General features: G+C 40.4%; 2 protein-coding genes across 6 annotated transcripts in view; both read left to right on the plus strand.

Annotated features, from left to right (window-relative positions):
* The first annotated feature begins 517 nt into the window (after positions 1–517).
* Positions 518–9,191, plus strand: LOC139621072 (PHD and RING finger domain-containing protein 1-like). Of its 4 annotated transcripts, none has more exons than XM_071477292.1 (8): positions 518–607; positions 878–1,035; positions 1,587–1,670; positions 1,765–1,892; positions 2,143–2,234; positions 2,691–2,890; positions 4,973–5,063; positions 8,190–9,191. In XM_071477292.1, exons 2-8 carry the CDS (start codon positions 907–909, stop codon positions 8,267–8,269), a joined length of 804 nt encoding a protein of 267 aa, XP_071333393.1. In that variant the 5' UTR covers positions 518–607; positions 878–906; the 3' UTR covers positions 8,270–9,191. The 4 variants fall into 4 exon arrangements, with proteins under 4 accessions (XP_071333393.1, XP_071333394.1, XP_071333392.1 ...); XM_071477291.1 differs by having other exon boundaries at positions 530–702; XM_071477293.1 differs by having other exon boundaries at positions 529–1,035; positions 1,765–1,871.
* Positions 9,192–13,623: 4,432 nt separating this feature from the next.
* Positions 13,624–19,695, plus strand: part of LOC139621069 (arf-GAP with coiled-coil, ANK repeat and PH domain-containing protein 3-like) — a 75,100-nt gene continuing 69,028 nt past the window's right edge. Inside the window, exon 1 of one of the 2 annotated variants that reach the window (XM_071477286.1) lies at positions 13,624–14,134. In XM_071477286.1, coding sequence (XP_071333387.1) covers positions 14,088–14,134 — 47 coding nt within the window. In that variant the 5' untranslated portion in view covers positions 13,624–14,087. The remainder of the gene's footprint in view (positions 14,135–19,695) is intronic. The other variant, XM_071477285.1, reaches the window with a different exon arrangement.

Below are 19,695 nucleotides of genomic sequence, written 5' to 3' on the forward strand. Positions count from 1 at the left end.
AGTTGAATAGCTTTATATTGTAAGGGGTTTCTATTATTTTGTCAAATCAGAGCAGGCAGCCTCCACAATGATACATACAGTTTAATCATCACCACTTTCACACAGTTTCAACAAAACATTGTAATAATACCATCCATGAAGGAGGATTCCTGTTGTATTAGACTGCAGCAGTTTTATCTGAGGGTATATGATGAGTTTATTTTGTTTGTTTATAAGTTGCAATATTTTGAAATGCATCAGTACTATATATCCAACAGCAACAATTTCTTAAAATAATGAGAAAAATATAATGATGCAACTCTTCAAGGAAGTGCTAATCAAACCCTCCCACTGGAAATCAGCGTCATCAAAAGCAGATAATATCTCACAATCTAAAAAATAAACTGCAAACCTGTGCCTTTCACGGCGAACTTTTACTAATGAAATTATAACTCACACCCTTTTAGCCTGAAACACAAATAAATAAGTAAATAAATGTGACCACTACAGGTCGTGGTTTTGATGCCTTTATTCTGAAGGAATTAGACCGGAAGCTTGTTTGTGTAACCCGGAACACGGGGTGGATTGAAAAGTGAAAACAGATTCTCGTCTCAGCAACGTGTGAATTGTAATTCTATAATATAATATATGCTGAAACACCGGCTAGCAAGAGGCCAAAAACAATTGTAGATTGCACTGACTCAATTCAAGGACGGACTCAGAGTAGGCTTCATCATGTTGTTAGCTAACAGCTAAGCTAGCTAGCTAGCTGCTGTGGTTAAAGCTCATAGGAAAAAGATATAGCTTATTAAAAGTGGTTTAGCAGCTTTAACTGTGTTTAAAGGAAAACTGTGTTATATATTTTTTTGATGGTAAAAGTTTAAAAATCTCTACATAGATTCGACTGTTGACCAGCACTGTCACAATATGGACACAGGTTTAAACCCAGCAGATAAGTGTCACATCTGCCTGAGTGGCTTTGAGCAGCAGACTGTGGGCTCTCTGCAGGACTGCCAGCATGTCTTTTGCCTTGAATGTATTCTGCAATGGTCCCAGGTAAACACACACCTCACCTGTCACACAGGGAAATTATGATTTTGTGTTTTTTTCAGAAATGTATATTTATCTATTTTTTTTTCCACCATGAAAAACTAACAACTTACAATTATTTTCCTTATCAATTCATCTGTTGAGTAATTAATTAATTAATCATTTAATCATTTAATTAATCATCATCACTATGGGATATCTTGAAGTTGCTAGTTTTGTCTGACCAACAGTCTGAACCTCAAAATATTCAACTTACAATGATATAAAACAAAGTAGGAAATCCTCACATTGGAGAAATTTCCTGCTCATTGACTAATTACTCGATTCATCATTCATTTCAGCTGTACAGGAGATTAATTAATAATTAAGATAATCATTAGTTTTATTCATATAGTTTATTTGTTTATTTTTATATATCAGTGCTTGTAAAATCAGTGCATATAAAATTTAAACATGAGCACCAACCATCCATGACAACACACACACAGACAGCAATACAAAAAAAACAGATAAAAGCAAACAAAAAAAAAACTAAAACATTGCGCCCTAAACTTCAGACAGCGAACACTTGCCCGGTGGATCGGATCAGTTTTTCCTTCATCCACCAGAGACGTTGTCCTGGAGGCTGCATTCAAAAGAAGGTGATTATTTTTGCAGCGTGTGAAGGAAGCTTTCTGCAAACTATTTGGAAATGTGTTAACGGTGCTGGTGGCTGAACTGTTTGTGCTGCTGCAGATCAAAGTGGAGACACAGAAAAGAGATGCTGATGATGAAGAGGAGGTGAGCAATGCTGTTATCTGTGAGGAATGTGGACGGAGCGACCGCAGGCACCGGCTGCTGCTGTGCGTACAGTGTGATTCAGGGTATGGCAGCACAGTCCTGATGCACTCATCAACTTTTTGTTCAGCAACAGAATTTTTGTCACGATTCAACCCTAAGACGCTCTCACTCTGGACTTTGATGATCTGTTTATTTTAGTCATAGCAGCAGTAGCATTATAATGAGCACGAAAGCCATACTTTAATGACGTGTACCCTTTTCCACTCATGTTTTGTAACTGAAGGAAAAGCCTGGACATAATGTCATGTTAGTGATTGTGCGGTATGTGTACAGGTATCATATGGACTGCTTGACGCCGTCATTAAACACAGGCCCTGAAGGTGACTGGATTTGTCCTGAGTGTGCAGCCAATCCTCATCGTACAGGTAAAGCTGTTGTAGTTACTATGCATATTTTGTTGATTTTCAAAGTGAAAAGGGGTAAATACAAAATCCATATTTCACATTACTGACAACCACTTTCGAAAGCGTATTCCTTTCCCGTGAGACACTAGTAGCAGCCTGTAAGAATATATTCACCCATACTATTGTAAAAAATATGGGTACATTTCTAAATCCTTCTCTTTGAAATCTGACAAGAAATCAGAGAAGGACAGCCACTGTAAAATGGACTTTACATGCAGAAATACAAATGTGATCATATAAATGTGAATCTACCAAAAATAGCCAAAGTAGTTCAACAACAGTGTTCAGTGATGGGATGGGTGGATTTGTTTAAAACTATCAGGTCCTGGTACAGTCAAGCAAAAAGCGCAGGAGTAGATTATGATTGATTATAACAAGACGTTTTATTTTTACTTTTGTGAAATTGTCCCTGTGCAGACGAGTCTGTGGTGGAGGAGGAGATAAGCGATGGAGAACTTACAGACCTCTTAGCCGAAGTTGATGAAACTCCATCTACCAGCAGTCGCCTTCGGCCCTCGACCATAAATCGTCCCAGCCGCTCCACCGAACGATGGCGCAGCGAGAGAGTCCAGAGCAGAACCAGCAGCAATCCTGATCCTCGCCCACAAACCTCCTGGGTCAGTTTAACATTTCACAGCAGCATCGTGTTTATTCACCAGAGAGCACGACGTAAACACGCAGGGCTCCACTCTCAGTAGCCAGGAATCATAAACACATCTGGTTATTTTATGACACACAGAAACTATAAACATGATTTTTTCTAAAATGAAAATACTAAATAATAGATGATAGCTTGATACAATATGACAAAATAACTGAAAATAAATAATGAAACTACTTTCTGGGCTTTTCAAAGATTTGCTTTGTATTTAGTTTTCAGAAAAACCAGACAGTTCATGCTCTGTGAGATGAATGTGATCTTTGTTTACTCTTTACTCTTATTCGCATTACTCATTTAAGTAGCCTGAAGCATGCAACTCACTGAGTAAGTAGAGCAAAAGAAAATTCTTCAAGCGATCGTCAGGAAGACAGAGTCCCGTCTGAGGTTTCATTCATTTTACAGTATGTGGAGACAAACCTATTGCAGTGCTGTAACCACACTTCCTGCTCTGCCGAACGCCCTCCTCAAGCATGTACTGTTAGTGGTGGTGCAAGAAAAAAACCTTCCCACCAGGTCAATCTACCATCTGCAGACACGTTTGCGTTATCTTTGGCTGCATATAGGTCAGGCAGGGTGGCTGCTGGTGTTTGTGGTTAGCTTCTTTGCCCTGGTACCTGTGTGGGTGACTGCTGCCTTGTGTAAATGTTAAGTCATTGTCACTTCTGTTATACTGTACCTGGCCTTGAGGCAGGGGACAAGGGTTCAGAAAGCCCTATTGTTGTCAATGCCCTTGAGAGGCTCGTATCACCTTCTTCAGAGCTCTTTGTAAACTGTTAAGTTTGGTTTATAAGCTTGAGGTGATCAATACTCTTCACCTGACGAGGCATCAGTGAGCCTGTGCACTTTGTAGACCTGGCTTTGTTTTCTCACTCAGAAACATCTCTGTTGTCAGTGTGCGTTTCTCCTCTTCACTTGAACTGTGGTTTTCTGTTTCTCCAGCGAGGGCCCCACGTGTTGATGTTTCATTGATGAGCTTGAAGTCAGCCACATTATATTCCACTTTATTCTTTTTCTGTGCAAGCTGAAAGGCGCTGCACGGTCAAGCCAGGCGTCTTTAAAATGTGAAATTGAAAAATTAGGGATGCTCCAGCATGGATCAGTAACAGGGCTGATAGTGGACTGCATCAAGAATTAGTCAGTTAGAACTGATTCACGTGAAATACAGATTCTTTATCAATCTCACCATAAAATTCAGCGTTTCTGCTGTATGTCGCATTTGTTAAAGTCACAGTGGTGCCACGTTAATCTCTGACCTCATGTTAACTTAACTTATATAAAAATAATGCCATCTAATTCCACACAGTGAGGTACACAGATTTAAAATTTGGGGAAAAGAGAGAACGTTCAGGATCAATATCAGCAGATATCCTGAATTCAGATATTGAAAGGTACCGGGAGAGGAAAAAGTCAGGTCTTTACCTAAAAAAAATCTTATGTCAAAATATTCTTTAAAAACAAGAAAGAAATAGATGGTTAATTATCCTTTTTTCATTCTTTTAGTTTTGGTCAGTTCAGATCTTTCAGACAAGAGGAAAACCCTTTGCAGAAAAGCAGCATAAAAAAAATATTAACATAATAAAAAGTCCAATTAAACAGTAAGAGATCTGAGGACAGTGAAAGTGCTGATACTAAACAGAATTAAATTGTATAATAAAATAAAAATAGCTACAGCAGGAATAGGTTTAAGGCAGTTTATGGTGCATTTTATAAGAGCTTTTATTGCACACAGCAAAAATGAAAACTTGCACCTAAATGTCTGAAACCTTTATTTTTCAATAGAGGAGAAGATGTCAGTTTCCTTAAAAAGGGAGGACGTTCAGTCATTTTTAAGATGGATTTAGTTTTTCTTCTGTCTCATAAGATGATGTGTGTATCATTCAAATCTTGTGATTTACATTATGTTGTAAATTTATGTTAAGATTGAGTTAATGACAGCACAAAAAAACTTAGTCAGTTGAAGTTTTATTCAAATGAAATCTGTCCGTTGTAACAGATCACCTTCCTAACCTCATGACTGTGTTTTGTTCTTGTTCTTCAGCATGTACCTAAATACCTGTTGAAAGCATCGAGGCCTCCAGTCACACCAGCTGAGGCACTTCCTGACAGTGAAACCAGCGCTGCTTCAGTCGGTAGGTTATCTCACTGTCACCTCACTTCCCTGTAGCTTCAGGAGTCTGTACATTCTTTAATATTCAACGTGAAACTGTTTTTTTTGTGTTTCACAGAGTTAAATACACGGAAAAGAAAAAAGGTTTAATTTTAGCTGCTGGTACCAACAAGCTAAAAGGGACGCTGGAAGACTCAACACATCTCAGCAGCTCAAAGTGCTCTTGTCAGAAATGACCACAGGGTGGCAGCATTGTGTCAGCGGTTAGGTTCAATCATAAACCTCATGTGAAGGGACTGAACCCGAAGCTGCAGGTGCCTTTCTGATTCTCTTATTGTTTTATTAAAGAAATACTTTCGACACTTTGTTTATTGTCAATAAAACCAACAATTCAACAACTCAGTACTTGGTGTCGTCCCAGCCCTGCATGTGGCACAGGGCTGTGGTGGAACGTAACTCAAGTATTTTCTTTTCATGCCACTTTATTCTTCTACTTCACTACATGTCAGAGGGAAATATTTTCACTGTGATGCATTTATCTAACATCTTCCGTTACTTAACAAAAAAAGGTTTTTGCATAGATAATATATGAAGAGCTTATAAAATATGATGCTTTATCATAGATTTAGCTGAATTCAACAGTTTACACAAACAAAGCTGGCAATGGGCAACTGTTTGGTAACTGTCACAAGTTTTTTTACATGTAGGAAAATGTGAGAATTTCCTGCTCTTCTTTTTAAAACATTTAATAATTTTAGGTTATGGTTGGTGGCAGGTCTTTACAAAAGGGTTAAAAATCCAACCAACCTCAGCAACAAAATGCTGCTTACACATGAAAGCATGAGTAATAATCTAATGATATATATCAGTATTACAAAGACAGGGACCATTTATCTCCATTTAATAATTTTAATGTATTTTACATTTAATGCTGTAAGTACATTGTCCTGGTCATACCTACATATTTTTACTTAAATAACATCAAAGTATATATTTTTTGAAGTGTGATATTAATTTTACTTTATTAGTACTTTTACTGAAGTAAAATGATGATGCATTTCAGGACCTCTTAAGTGCCAGGTTTGTAGTATATGTGCTGAGTTTAATCAGAAATAATCTTGAGAGGGGACATGAGTGAGTGTAATAATCTAACAAGTCGTCAAAATATTTTACTAAAACCACAAATGCCAACCTCGGGAAATAACTAGAGGAATGTCTGGACACAATTTTGTGACGGTAGATGTGGAGACATTTCACAGGATAAGGGTAGGTTTTGACCTGCTTGGTGGCACTGGAATAAAAGTCAGTAGGATTCATCCTCTGGGCACCATGACTGTAAAAGATTTCATGGCAATTCATTCAATAGTTGTTGAGGTATTTTATTCTGGACCAAAGGAAGTGAATGATTATGTTTCTTAAAGAGCCTGGTGTGGGTAGACATCAGAGGTAGGTGGACTCTGGCCAAGGTAAGTATGTGAGGCAGTGGAGGTGTCAGACAATCAAAGACTCAGACTTCAAACAGGAAGCAGCTCCTCTGATCGTCTGCAGGTTTCCCTCATCCCGCCTCTCAGGAGCACTGAGCCATCGCCTAGCAACACCAGCCTCGGCGATTTCTCAGGATGTCGTGCAGCCGAAACACAAGAGGAGGCTGTCTCTCTCTGTCTCGCTGCTTCTAATGTTAAACCCATCCTCTGATGTCCAAAAGCATTGTGTTGTATGTTGCAACCAAAAAAAGACTTAATATGAGGTTGTGAAATCAGTCCACCGAGATACTGCTGAATTTATGTAACTGAGACCAGCACATGTTCTCACTTTACTGCTGCACAGTGATTCCTGATGTTATAGTAAAGTTATTATAGCTCATATATATGAAGTCTCTGTTGATTTGTGTGTGTGTGTGTTATGATTCAGTGGGCGGGGATGTAACAAGCCTGCAGCTCATCTTGCCCTACTTTCCCCCCTCAAACAACTTGCACAGAAAAACAAATGCTCACCTTCGTTGGCCAGACATGTTTGCTGAGCAGAAGCGTTGAATTGAACAAAATGTCCTGGTTGAGACACTGTAAGGAGTGTAAAAAAAAACAAAAACAAGTGTACACAATAAAGCACTCTCAGTTTCTTGTATGTTGGTTTATTCTTACTTAGTCAATCACCTTAGGACCAGAAAGCAGTTACTTGCATGATTAACAATCCCCACTTTCTACACTTTTTCCTTTATCAGCAGTTTCTCCATCTAAGTATTGAATAAATTTAATGGCTGATTTGCTGCCTACCTTGATGACTGATGCCTTGATTCAGAAAACTATATATTATATGAGTCCAGGGCTTCATTAATCCTCTATTCATTTTGTCATTTCAAATTTCAAGGTTTTTTCTTTTATTTTTAGCCATGCTAGCAGCTAGTAGAGATTGCATATCAGTACATCCACTACTTTGGTCTAGACTGAACAAACTGTTGGATGGACTGTTATGAAATTTTGTGCAGACATTCATGATCCCCAGGAGATGAATCCTAAATGATCCTTTTCTCTAGCGCCACCATGAGGTCTACCATGAAATCTGCAAACATGCATGGTTCATTCACTCTGGTGACCTCTTGACTTTTCATCATGCACCATCATCAAAAACTCAAACTTGAGTTTTTGTCCAATACCTGTCCACCTCGAAACTAAACATCCTCAGCTGTGCTTTGTGTTTAGGGCTAATGATCAAATGTTAGCATGCTAACACCCTACACAAAGCCATGGTGACGATAATAATCACTACAGCTGCAAAACATCTGCATGTTAGCGTTGTCATTCTGATATATTAGCATGCCGATGTTATTATTACGTATTTCCCAAAATGTCAAACTGTGTCTTAAAGGTGTTTTGCCTACACAGGCTACATGTGGATGAACAGGCTACATTATTTTGTTGATATAAGTTTGCCAATTAATTTTCCGAAGCCTCAGCTACTTTGCTACTGTAATGATGCATTCACTGTCAGCAGTGGAACCCTGTGACCCTGCTTGACCCTGACCCCTGTTGACCTTATACCTTGTGGTGATGATTTAGGTTGCTCATGGTTATCTGAATATTTGATACCAGTCTCGCTGACACAGTGAAAACAGCTTCCTGAAAACTACTATCCTTTGTCTCTGTTCCAGCTGTTCCCGCTCTGACCCGGCGCTCACCCTCTCCGCTCTTTATGGGATCCTGTCGCTGTCTTCCTCACAGGAATCGCTGACAGGAACAGCAGCCTTTTGAAGAGCCCTCCAGTGGATAAGGAGCTGGGCCTGCAGAGCTCAAGGGCTTTGGGCCTGTAAAGCTTGTGACTCCTTAAGCAATTAGGCTTACCCTAACACGATTAAGACACAATGGAGCCAAGGTCAAAACTAATGACTGGCTGCTCCAGAGAGAGTCTGTTTATCAGTACAGTATGTTCTTAAAGTCTGACATGCTAAATGACAATAAGGTGAGAGCGATGTGACTCTACAGGGCTTGTTCCATTCATGAGTACAGTCTGAAGTACAGAAATTCTCCCCTGCATGTAAAAGTAAAGTGTATTTTCTTCATCTATGGGAACAATTATTTAAGCCTAGATCAGACTCTAAAAACATAGTTCATGTTTTTGGGAAATACACAACAGTTCGATTAGAATATCGATAACAATAACCCTCTTTATGTCTGTGTGCTTAAAATAAAGCTATAGCCTGGAGTGAAAAGAAGAAACAGAAGAAACAGTCAGACTGTGCTTTCCAAAAGTTAAAAAAAACAAAATCCTTCCATGTAACCCACTGATAAGATGTCCCATGTCTCATTTGTTTAATCTGCACAAACACTAAAACGTCCAGCACTTAACTCCTAAAACAACAAGTTGTCGTGTTTATGTTTCAGTTTGTGTAGGTGTATTTTTTTAGCCATGTAAACGCTGTGTTTCTACAGATGGTAATGTCCTGATCGTCCTGGTGATGCTGTAACTTTTCCTTCAGTGCAACCACGACGTTGACCTTTTTGTTGTTTAGTGACATATCTTGATTATCTTGATCAATCTCTGTTTGATGGATTATTGTGCATTTTGGTGCAAACATTCATGGTCATTGTAAACAATCCCCTGACCATCATCATGTGAAGATTTCAATGTGTCCAATAACTTCATTTACACAACAGTCAGTTTTTGTTGTTGTTGTTGTTGCTGCTACTCGACTCATCTTGTTTACCTTTGGACAGAGCCAAGCTAACCCTTTACCCTTTCCACCTGCTTCCAGTCTTTATGCTAAGCTAAGATAACTATCGCCTGGCTCTAGTTTCATATACAGTGTACAGACGGGAAAAGTGGAATCAGTCGTCTCTGCTGTTAGTAAAATTAGTAAAAGTTATTTTTACTGCAGCAGCAGTGATGCTCTAACACCCAGGAGCAATGCTTGGAGCAGCTGAAGCAGAGAAGCACCCCTGCTGAGACATTAGCGGCACGAGCTGATGTGCTTTGGCAGAGCTGCTAAATAAGTCAGCAGTGATGTTAGTATGATTGCAAACAGCTTCTGGTAATGGGTGTTTCAAACTCAGAAAGGTCATGTGTCAGGGGTCTTTGGATGTGACCCAGTATGAAGAGCAAGAATATCATTTATTAAAATACATTTTATGACCACAACTTGCAGTACACTTTAATGCAGTGATAACCAGCCTTTCTGGATTGCGGCCCCTTAAAATTAAGTAATATCTACTTTTTTTTATACCAGTAATGCACATGAAAAAAAGAAGAAAGATTAGCGGAAAGTCTAAAAAATTAATCATTATTTAGTACAGCAGAAATATATATTTTTTTCTGTATATTATTTCCAGTTAATTATCTCTTGACCTTTCAGTTTAGTCATGTGACCCTATGTGAGGGTCCAGACCACAAGGTTGTTAACCACTACTTAAATAATATGTACTACTAACATAGTAATTATACTAGGTATTGATAACCCTAATTTACAAACAGTGAAGAATGGTTGTCAAACTGTGTAGATTAGAGAAAAACCCATTAAATCCTGCTGCACAGCAGTATAGCAGTTTTTAGTAAATATGTGCTCAAAGAAAACAAAACAAAAACCTGATATTTTGAACAAGCAGAAGTGACAGAACCCTGCAGACATCTCTATTCAGCATAAAAGACAGATATAAGAACTGAAATGTTTAATAAATTGTTTAAGATTTTGAGAAAAATACATGTCATCATATAATATGAAGTTACACACTGTAGCAGCATAAAGACTGGAAACACCTCTGGCTCTGCAAACAGTTGTTCTTATACTTGTGTGTTAAATAAGAAAATATGCACACTACCAAAAATGTGGAACTATTCCTTAAAATTTACTTAATTTCTAATCTCTCTCTTTCCCTGGATAGAGAAATCTGCAAAGCTCTGTCAAAAGTATAGACAGCATCGCACAAGTACTACAATGCTATGATCATGCCAGTGTGTGTCTATACTTCCATCTATCTTATAAGTGCACTTGGCACATGTATACATCATTGCCACCAGTGTGAGCGCAGCAGCCCTGTTGCAAAATTAAAATGAATTTGGAATAGATGTGGGAATACATTTTGGAGGAAGTCAGAGCTGAGAAGACATATGCATAATAAACCAGATTCCTCCAGCATCTGTACATGCCTCGTTGGTAGTGGCTTGTAGAGCGCTGCACCTGCGGTCAAAAGGGATAACATTACAAGCTGTGTGCTCAGCAGTGCGACTCACAGCTCTCTCTAGCAGACCAAAGAGGGGGGCAAAAGTAGGTCACCCTCCCAGAGACCCACACATCTCTCCCAGTGATTCCATGCTGCAGTTGTGTTTGTGTCTGCCATGAGAGGGCCGCTGATGGGAGAGAAAATGGGAGGCGACAGCTCCCTTCCCTATGTGTGTGTTGCGGTGCTAAGGCGGGGAAGCCTGATCGCTGCTCCTGGTAGATGTCACACAGTGTTGGAAACAAAAGCAGCAGGAGATGGATCACAAACAGTCCATTGCTGATATGATAGCTAGTCTTCCACTGCTGTGAATCATCTCACAGTCACATTTCAGTCATCATATGGCCCATACCACCCTCGATGCCACTCTCGCATCAGTCTGTTAAATAAGAAACTACAGCCAGAAGCAGGTCAGCTTAGCTTTGCACAAAGGATGTACAAGGGGGGTAAATCTGCGGTGTTTTAATATCAGGGCTGTAAATGCTAACATCAGTCCACCAACATGACAATGCAAACATGCTGATATTTAGTAGGTTTAATATTTACAATGTTCACCATCTTAGTTTGGAGTGTTAACATGCTGACATTTGATACCTACCATAAACCAAGGTACTGATCAAATTAACAAACTGACCTGACGATGAAAAGCCAAAGGATCAGCAGATTATTACAGTTCATGCTAAACGAGATCATTAATCTAATAATTTTAAAGATATTTCCCCAAAAAACAAAAGTTTCAGCCTCATGGTGAAGCTGATGGAAAAGTAGGAAAAGTCAGCAAAGACATTGGGATTCATCCTCTAAGGACAACGAATGTCATGGCAGTGCATTCAACAATTTATGAAATATTTCAAGTTATTGACCAACATTTGCCGTCCCTAAGGCCAGGCTGTTAGCATGGCTAAAGCTAATTTAGGAGTTAGGAGCTAATTGAGGAGACTTTGATTCACTTTGACTTTGATTCACTCTCCAAATCACTTTTAAACACGTTATGTCGGATTTGCTTCATCTCTGCAATTAGTGAGCTTTAGAGCTGCTGGTAGGTGGTTTGTTTTTGTACGACAGAGACTGGTTTGCTGTTTACACTTTTCCAGACATATTAAAAAATCTACTATGTTTCTGTTGAAAATCAAAAACAACCTCTCAAGTGGCAGAGCTCAAACAATTAGTCAACTAAACACCCAATCAAACGAAAGCAAGCTACCATGATGCTCCAACAGGTCAGATATACTACGATCATGTGCAGCTGCTGTAATAAAATCCACAACATTGTAGATTATACAGTGTATGTATCCACATTATACAGTATGGTTTGCTCTTAACTTTCTCCAGCAGTGTGCACTTTCAGTTCAGCCGACTGCTGACTCAACAGCTTCGTGAAGAAGCTCTCTGTGCTTTGATCTCAGATTAGCACAAGGAACTGGGGATGAGGCAAAGAGGGAGAGCGAAAGGAGCGGCAGTGGGGGGAGTCAAAAGACTGTTTTAGTTCACAAAGCGGAGGAGGATATTTATACAAGAAGCGAACATGATGGATGGAGCACCTGCTTTTAGACTTTTGGTTCATCTGGTGATGGTCCTGTGTGGTTTCATAATCCCCAGGTTAAGGCGGAATTGATTTTTGACCACCAGCAGAACAAAACAAGACCAACAATATTTATCTGATATTCAGAGAAGTAAAACAGATGAATTATTAGAAGGATACTCAGAGAACGCAGACCAACGCCAAGATGATGTCAAACAACATAAACCAGACCTCAAAGAAAAATTTAATTCATAATAGATGATCTGGATCTTCCCCAAAATTTAATGTGTTCTTTGCTGGCCCATATGCCCCATCCCTCCACCAAGTTCTGTGCAAATCGGCTCAGTACTTTTTGCATAATCGTACTGACAAATAAACAACCACAGATGAATACATAACCTCCTTGGCGGAGGAAATAATGTGGCCCGACACATGCATTCATTTTTGAAACAAGACTTAGAGTCTGCAGCTTTATCCTACTTTACATACTATTACATGCTACTATTGTTACTATGAGATAAGATTTAGCAGATATAATGGCAAATTCTGTGTGTAATGCACTGGAAATGTAATAGTGTCTTGTACAAGTTTCATGCCAATACATCCAATACTGTTCCAGACATTTTGCACAAAACCAAAAATGTGAACCTCATGAGACTGAAAAGTTACGAGCTCGGCAGAGTCAGCAGTCTTCATCCATGGGGACCATGAATGTCTGAGCCAAATCTTAATGCCAGTCCATGAGGATGATGTTTTGCTGGAGACAATAGAAGACAGTCCAAAATATTGGACCAATCCAACAATCGCCATTGGCCTCCCATGATAAAGTCTGAAAACTTTCCTCTGAGATTTCAGTGAATGGCGGTGGCATTTAGTCAAGACACCTCTGCTGAGAGTCGATGAGATCATCTCCATTCATGGCCTGAACTGCAGCCCTTTTAAAGCCCGGATAGGAAGGAACAATGGCGCTCTATGAAACCTGCAGTGAAATCCCAGGCAGGCGCTCTTTTTTTCTCCAAGCTTTCCTATTTCCTGTGAATTAATAATAGCCCTAGCTGGGGAAATGGATGCACTTAAGAAACCCTCATTTAACAGCGGCATGGTAAAGCAGTATGATATAGCAACCCTAGAATGTGTTAAAAGGTGAAAGGTTAATTTTTAATGTTTTGGAATCAAGCAATTGGTTTTACAGTCAATTCCACTCATAGTGCTTCACACAAAAAACAAAAACAAGACACAGGGACAAAAAACAATAACTTAAAAAAGCACAATATTAATAATTATAATACTAATAACAACAACAAATTGAATGATGAATAATAGTAAGGTTAAATAAGACAGGTATATGAAAGGACACCATATAAAAGGGGCGACTGTGATAAGGTTTCTAAATAGACTACTGCACATTAAATACTACAAGGATTATAGAAAACTACAATCATGGCGTTTAACAGGTTGAAATGTGTTATGGAGATGGCAGTTGAGAAAAAGGAACCGTCTCCCACTAAAATCAGCTGAATATTATACGTGGTGCCCGCTACGAGTCATACGTCAGATGTGGCGGCTCAAAACTCCGAGCTTGGGGAGGAGCTCTTGAACGCAACACGGGGTCCAGCAGTGAGCGCAGCGGCTCCGGAGCCTCAGAGGAGGACTGACCGAGGGAGGGAGCGCACCGCCCGGGAGCAGGAGCCGGAGCCTGAGGGTAGGACCGCGGTGTCGGATACTGACAGCTCTACTTTAACCTGCACAGGAGATGAAATCCACATTTTGAGCGTGTGAAAAAAACAAACAAAACTTCACTCCCCAGCCCGAGAAAATGACGGTGGACTTTGAAGACTGCATTAAAGATTCACCCCGGTTTAGGTAAGAACAGGAAACCTCCACATTGAACTCGCTGAAGCAGTGAACGCCGCAGCTCTCACGCAGGCTGGCGTCTGCGGGGTTCATTCACGCATTTTCTGAGAGGGGGGGGGGGGGTCCTCTCTCTCTCTCTCTCTCTCTCTCTCTCTCTCTCTCTCTCTCTCTCTGCATGTGCGACACGTTGCACTGAAATCTCCGATCCGATAAATGGTGGATTATAATTACAGCTCAGAGCATCTGTCAGATTTAGAGGCATTTTCCACAGCTTCAGGGCAGCGGAGTCCTGCAGTACTCATGATGATGATGATGATGAGGATGATGATGATGATGATGATGATGATGAATGCAGCCGTCTGAGTTGTCACATGGACTCACTCACTGACTGGAAGCTGCTGAAATCACAGTCTCAGCTGTTGTTAGGTTCCTGCACAGATTCCCAACCTCATGCTGCAGCAGGTTGTTTGTTTGTTTGTTTGTTTGTTTGTTTGTCAGCACCCATGATCTGTGATTGTTGTCAACAGTGCGGGAAAGTAACTAAACACATTTACTTAATTTACTGTAGCGTTAACGTCGACTTTTAGGTCCTTGAACGTTACTTAAGTATATTCTTTTCACTACAGTTGAACAGGTTTAGAAATCAAGAGTGTACACAAGAAGAGCTGAGATGACCAGTCAGCTAATCCCTGATAAATCAAAAGACAGAAAATTAACTGGCAAATATTCTGATAAATCATCTTTCATGCAAAAATGCCAAACATTTCATGGTTGCTGTTTTCTCAGATGTGCAGATTTGCTGCTTTTCCTGTTGATTATTTTAATAATTTCAATTTAGTTGTATTAATTTTGAGTTTTGGATTAACTGTTGTGTCACTTTGGACATTCCTCACTGAAAAGATCAGGAGATCAACCCATTATGAAAATTATATGTAGTTGTTGGCCCATGTGAAATATTTAAGAATCAGCTCCATGTCAACTGACTACAGCACTAAAATGCTGCATGAGTAATGATTTGATAATACTACAACACCCATGTGTCATTTTCCTGCTCTGAGTAGTTTTACTTTTAATACTTAAAGTACATTTTTCTGATTACATACTTTTACTTAAGTAACATTCTGGATGCAGAACTGTAACTTGTATTTTAGTAATATTTACAGTGTGGTAAGGATCTGAATACTTCTACACCATTGGTTGCCTGTAATCAGATATTCTTTAGTCCTAATGCGGAAGAAATGAAGGTATAATGGGTGGAAATGATTTCCTATGGTGCTTTATAACAGGAAGTAAGGATGCATTTCAAAGTAAGGCTGCAACTAATGATTATTCTCATTATCAATTAATTATCTGGTTTATAAAATGTATGTCAGAAAAAAGTGAAAAAAGTCTTTTCTCACTCGTTTTGTCTGACTAATGAAGATGAGCAGCAACATTTAGAAGCTGGAAACTGAATGATTGGCATCAATAATCAAAATAGTTGCTGATTAATACTTCAAACAGTGTCACTAATCACTGGATCAGAGGAAACTGAAGGTTTCCACTCACAGGCTGTGCCAAAGCCTCTGACCGCCGCGCACCAAAGGTTATATAAATAAGGCAGGAATTTTCTACACCCACATCTAAACCTGGTCCTCCGCTCCCCAACAGGCAGGAGCCTCTCAGGCCGTGAGGGGAGCCAGGGTCAGGGTCAGGCCAAAAAAAGTTGATATGAATTTACTTTAAATAGGTTGTATTTCAGTCTTATTTCTGACCTTTGCACGTTGTATTTCTGTGTATAAAATAGTGGAATGACATTTTTATAGGCGCCTGTGTCTTTTCTCTCTGTTTTCTTTTCCTCGCAGCTTTAGACTTTGTTAAATTGACAAAATGAGAAGTCAGACTTGTAGCTGAGTTTGTGTTGAAAGAAAAGACACCATGCTCATGTAAGAGGTGCTGAGCAAAAAGATAAAATATTGTTACTGTGGACACTGATGCGTCAGTGTGTTCGCAGCATTTGTAGCTGGTTTAGATAGTTTAGTTCAGTGGTTCCCGGTGTAGGGGCCGTACTCAGGGTACCACAGTGTTGCTGATGAGGTTGGTTAAGTTCTTCTTTTTGTGAAATACTGGGCCTCAAACACTTGTTTCGATAAAAACCGTCTGAGAAGGTTAGAGGGGAAGTAAGTCTTTGGTGGATCTGCTAAGAACTCAGTAGCTGAGTCCCAAATCAAGGAACGTATCGTTGAGAGGACGCAGTCTACCAAGGTGTTGCCCTTCGTAGTCGTCGTAGTCCATGATGGGCAAACCAGCTGTCCCAACCCTTCCTGCTGCGTTGTAAAGCACAGCTTCTGTCGCCCAGCAACCTTGATGATGTGTAACCTTTTTTGTTTTTGTTTTTTTTTTTTTTACAAAAACTTGAGGTTTCAAACTCTTGGTTTTTTAACAGTTATACCATTAGCTTTTGAACTGAGCCAATACTTTTGTTTAAAAGTGTAATCCCTGGGCTCTCTGTCAGTGTTGTTTGCTACAGTGAATCCACCTGGTGGATCCTTCATTGCCCAGGAAAAGAAGGCCTCATTTCTCAGCCGCATTTGAAGGAACCTTCGAAATGGGACAGCGCGGTCACTCCTCTTTGACGCAATCGGTCTTCAGTGCAGCCTCAGAAGGATGCAACCCCTAAACTGGGACACAGCTTACAAGTAGCTCCAAACACAAACTTTCTTGCAAGGCATCAGCCAAAAAGCCAAAAAGGTTGGGAGCCACTGACGCGTTGTATCTTATAAACACAACATTTCTCAAGCTTTACTAACCTTGGTCCTCAGCTGCTAAGTAAATGTCATGGAGTAGAAGTACAAAGTAGCATAAAATGGAAAACCTGATGTTAAAGTATCTCAAACTAGGTACAGTACTTGAGTAAATAAACTGAGTTCCTCTCCGACACTGCACTTGTGTGCTCCCAGAGATAAAATCTCGGCTCCCAAATCAAAGACTTCCAGACTTGGCAGCAGCACCTTAATGACTGCCATCTGGAGCTGGAGAAAAAGGCACATCTCAGGAAGCGCTGAGTGAGGGGTAGTCGCACTAACCTTCTCCTTCCTCGTTTCATATGCTAAGCAGAGCAGCGAGACAAGCTGCATGCTAAAGAGTCACCTACCTCGTTATTTGCAGCTCTGAGATGCCTCATTGTTTCATGTTTTTTCTCACATGGGTGAATGAGAAGATCTCCTTTCTGTCTGGAGCTGCGGTGAATGTGCAGTGAGAGTAAGCCCCCGCCTTGTGTGCTGTGCTGGAGAAAGATGTTCCTGTTTGCTCAACTTGTTGTGAGCTTTTTTTTTTCCTGTTTATGTTATGAGTCTTTTATCTGCTGCCCGCTGTGTTTAAATGAGTAGAAGGGACGTGTTCTTGTAGCCACTGAAGCCTGTAACAGTGTTTTCAGAGAACATTCAAGCGGCTCCTTTGTGGAGCTAAAAGCAGCGCTACAGTATGAAGTGTTATGTAACAACCCTGGAGGTGGATGACTGGAAGGAAGCAGCAGAAAAATCAAGGTTTTTCACTCGGAGCATTGGCATGATGCACCGCTTCCCACACATGTAAAATCACGCAGGAAGTCCATCCTGTGAAATTACCTCTGACATATACCAGCTTCCTCTGTTTATGAGCTAAAGCTTTGGCCTTTTAATGATCAATCACTCAGTGCTCTGACAAAGACGGGGAGCAAAAAAGTGAAGTTCTTCTCTCCTCTAAAAAGCTGCTGTTTCAGCACTTCCTGATGACATGACAAATAACCAGATCTCCCAAGCAAACTGTTTGTTTAGTCTCTATGGATACTCCGACTCAGGACAGATGTCAGATCGCAACCAGTGATGCTCTCCACATCTGTTCTGAGAAAGTCTGCAATGAACACAAGGCCACAGGAACTTAAGTTTTTGTGTTTGCTCCGGCACAACATTGGCAACACGCAACGTTTGAGCGGTTTTCTCCCCACTGATGTGTTAATTTGAGGTCGCACTCACACACTGTTGGAGGATGATGTCTGAGGGACTTAACTCACATAGCATCAGCAACTTCTGTTGTAGCTCATATAAAATGCACGAGGGCTGCAACTAATGATCATTTTCATTCGTGATTAATGTACGCAGAGGCCATGATGATGTTTTATAATGTCTTTAGACATCATAACAGGCATTTCCTGTTTTTCACTACAAAGTAATCAGTCAGTTAGTCAGGCCTGCAGATTAATGGAAAATGGAAATAAAGATTTAGTTGCAGCCTTGTTTTAGAACTTGAAATCGGTCGACCCTGTCTCCCAGAAATTACATTTATATCCAACAAATTTGCAACAGCAAATATGTTTTGAAGGAAACATGACTGTGGCTGGATAACGAGAGGATATATTGTGAATTTATGCATTTGACAAGTTGCAGATACACTGATACTGAAAATATCAGTCAAGAACCGACTTCTGCCAATAACGGATCTTTCACCACAGTATCCATTTATAGTGACGACAGCGTTATTGAGCTTCCTCGTGGTTCTGCTTAGACTCTGACAGCACTCAGTAAAGTTTAGAGAAAGATTGTGGTCTGGTTTAACACAGAAAAAGTTCACAGTGACTTCACACACAATGCGTTCATTTACATCTAAACTTAACCAAAGTGCCTTTGTCGCCTGAACCTAAAGCACAGACATGACCGTGGATGTGAACCCTGGTCTCTGCCGTCACAAACACCTCCTGGAGGCTCGCTGACATTAATAAATGTCATTCTTGAATATGAGATTTGAAATATCTTGCTTCTGAATGTTGTCCAGCCAGCGATTACATCTGTCATCACAATGTCATTTAGAAAACAGTTTAGCAGTGTATGAACGCAGTTTTGGGTTGAACCAGTGAGAAGGGAAAACATCTGAACACTTTATAAACACTGTGTTGGTCAAGCCACAGCCTGACTTTTATTTCTCAGCCTCCTGGTTTTGTTTTACACTATTAAACGCTCTAAACTGGCCAGAAGCACTATGAATGGCTCCAGTATTTATGCTGAGCTTGAGAGGATATTTCGTTAATGGCCTTTTTGCAATGTGGCGGGATTTTCAGTCTCTCCAATGGTCCTTTCCTGTGTCCTAACAGTCCTCCAGCAGAATATGACTATTGTCCAGAGAGCGTCTTGCTTCCGCTGAGGGACAGACTCTTTTCTCTGTATCCCCCCCCCCCCCCCCATGTGAACAGCTTGGGGCGGGGAGCTGAGGCGAGGCTGCCTTCATGGTGATGGGCTTGTCATTGACTCACAGAGCGCAGCAGAGGGCCCCGACAGGCGGGGGAATCCAAGGCCGATGACCTGTGGCGCGCGCTGCTTGTGTGTCTGTGGGAGAATGACTGGATGGATGGATTTGTGACTCAAAGTCAGATGACAGGCTGGGGGGGGGGGCTGCCTGGTATGAAGGAATGCCAAGCATCTGGTGTAATGTCTTAGCTCGTAGGGGTGAATTAACTACGCCTGTTTAAAGGAAAATTAAGTACATAATAAGAGATTTAGTAAGCTCCAAAGTCAGTAAACAGCACATGTACTGGAGGAATGAAAAAGCTATGGTTGAGG

This window comes from Trachinotus anak, unplaced genomic scaffold (genome assembly GCF_046630095.1).
Source record: "Trachinotus anak isolate AG129_WGS33_773 ecotype Australia unplaced genomic scaffold, CSIRO_AGI_Tana_v1 ptg000004l, whole genome shotgun sequence".
NCBI lineage: Eukaryota > Metazoa > Chordata > Actinopteri > Carangiformes > Carangidae > Trachinotus > Trachinotus anak.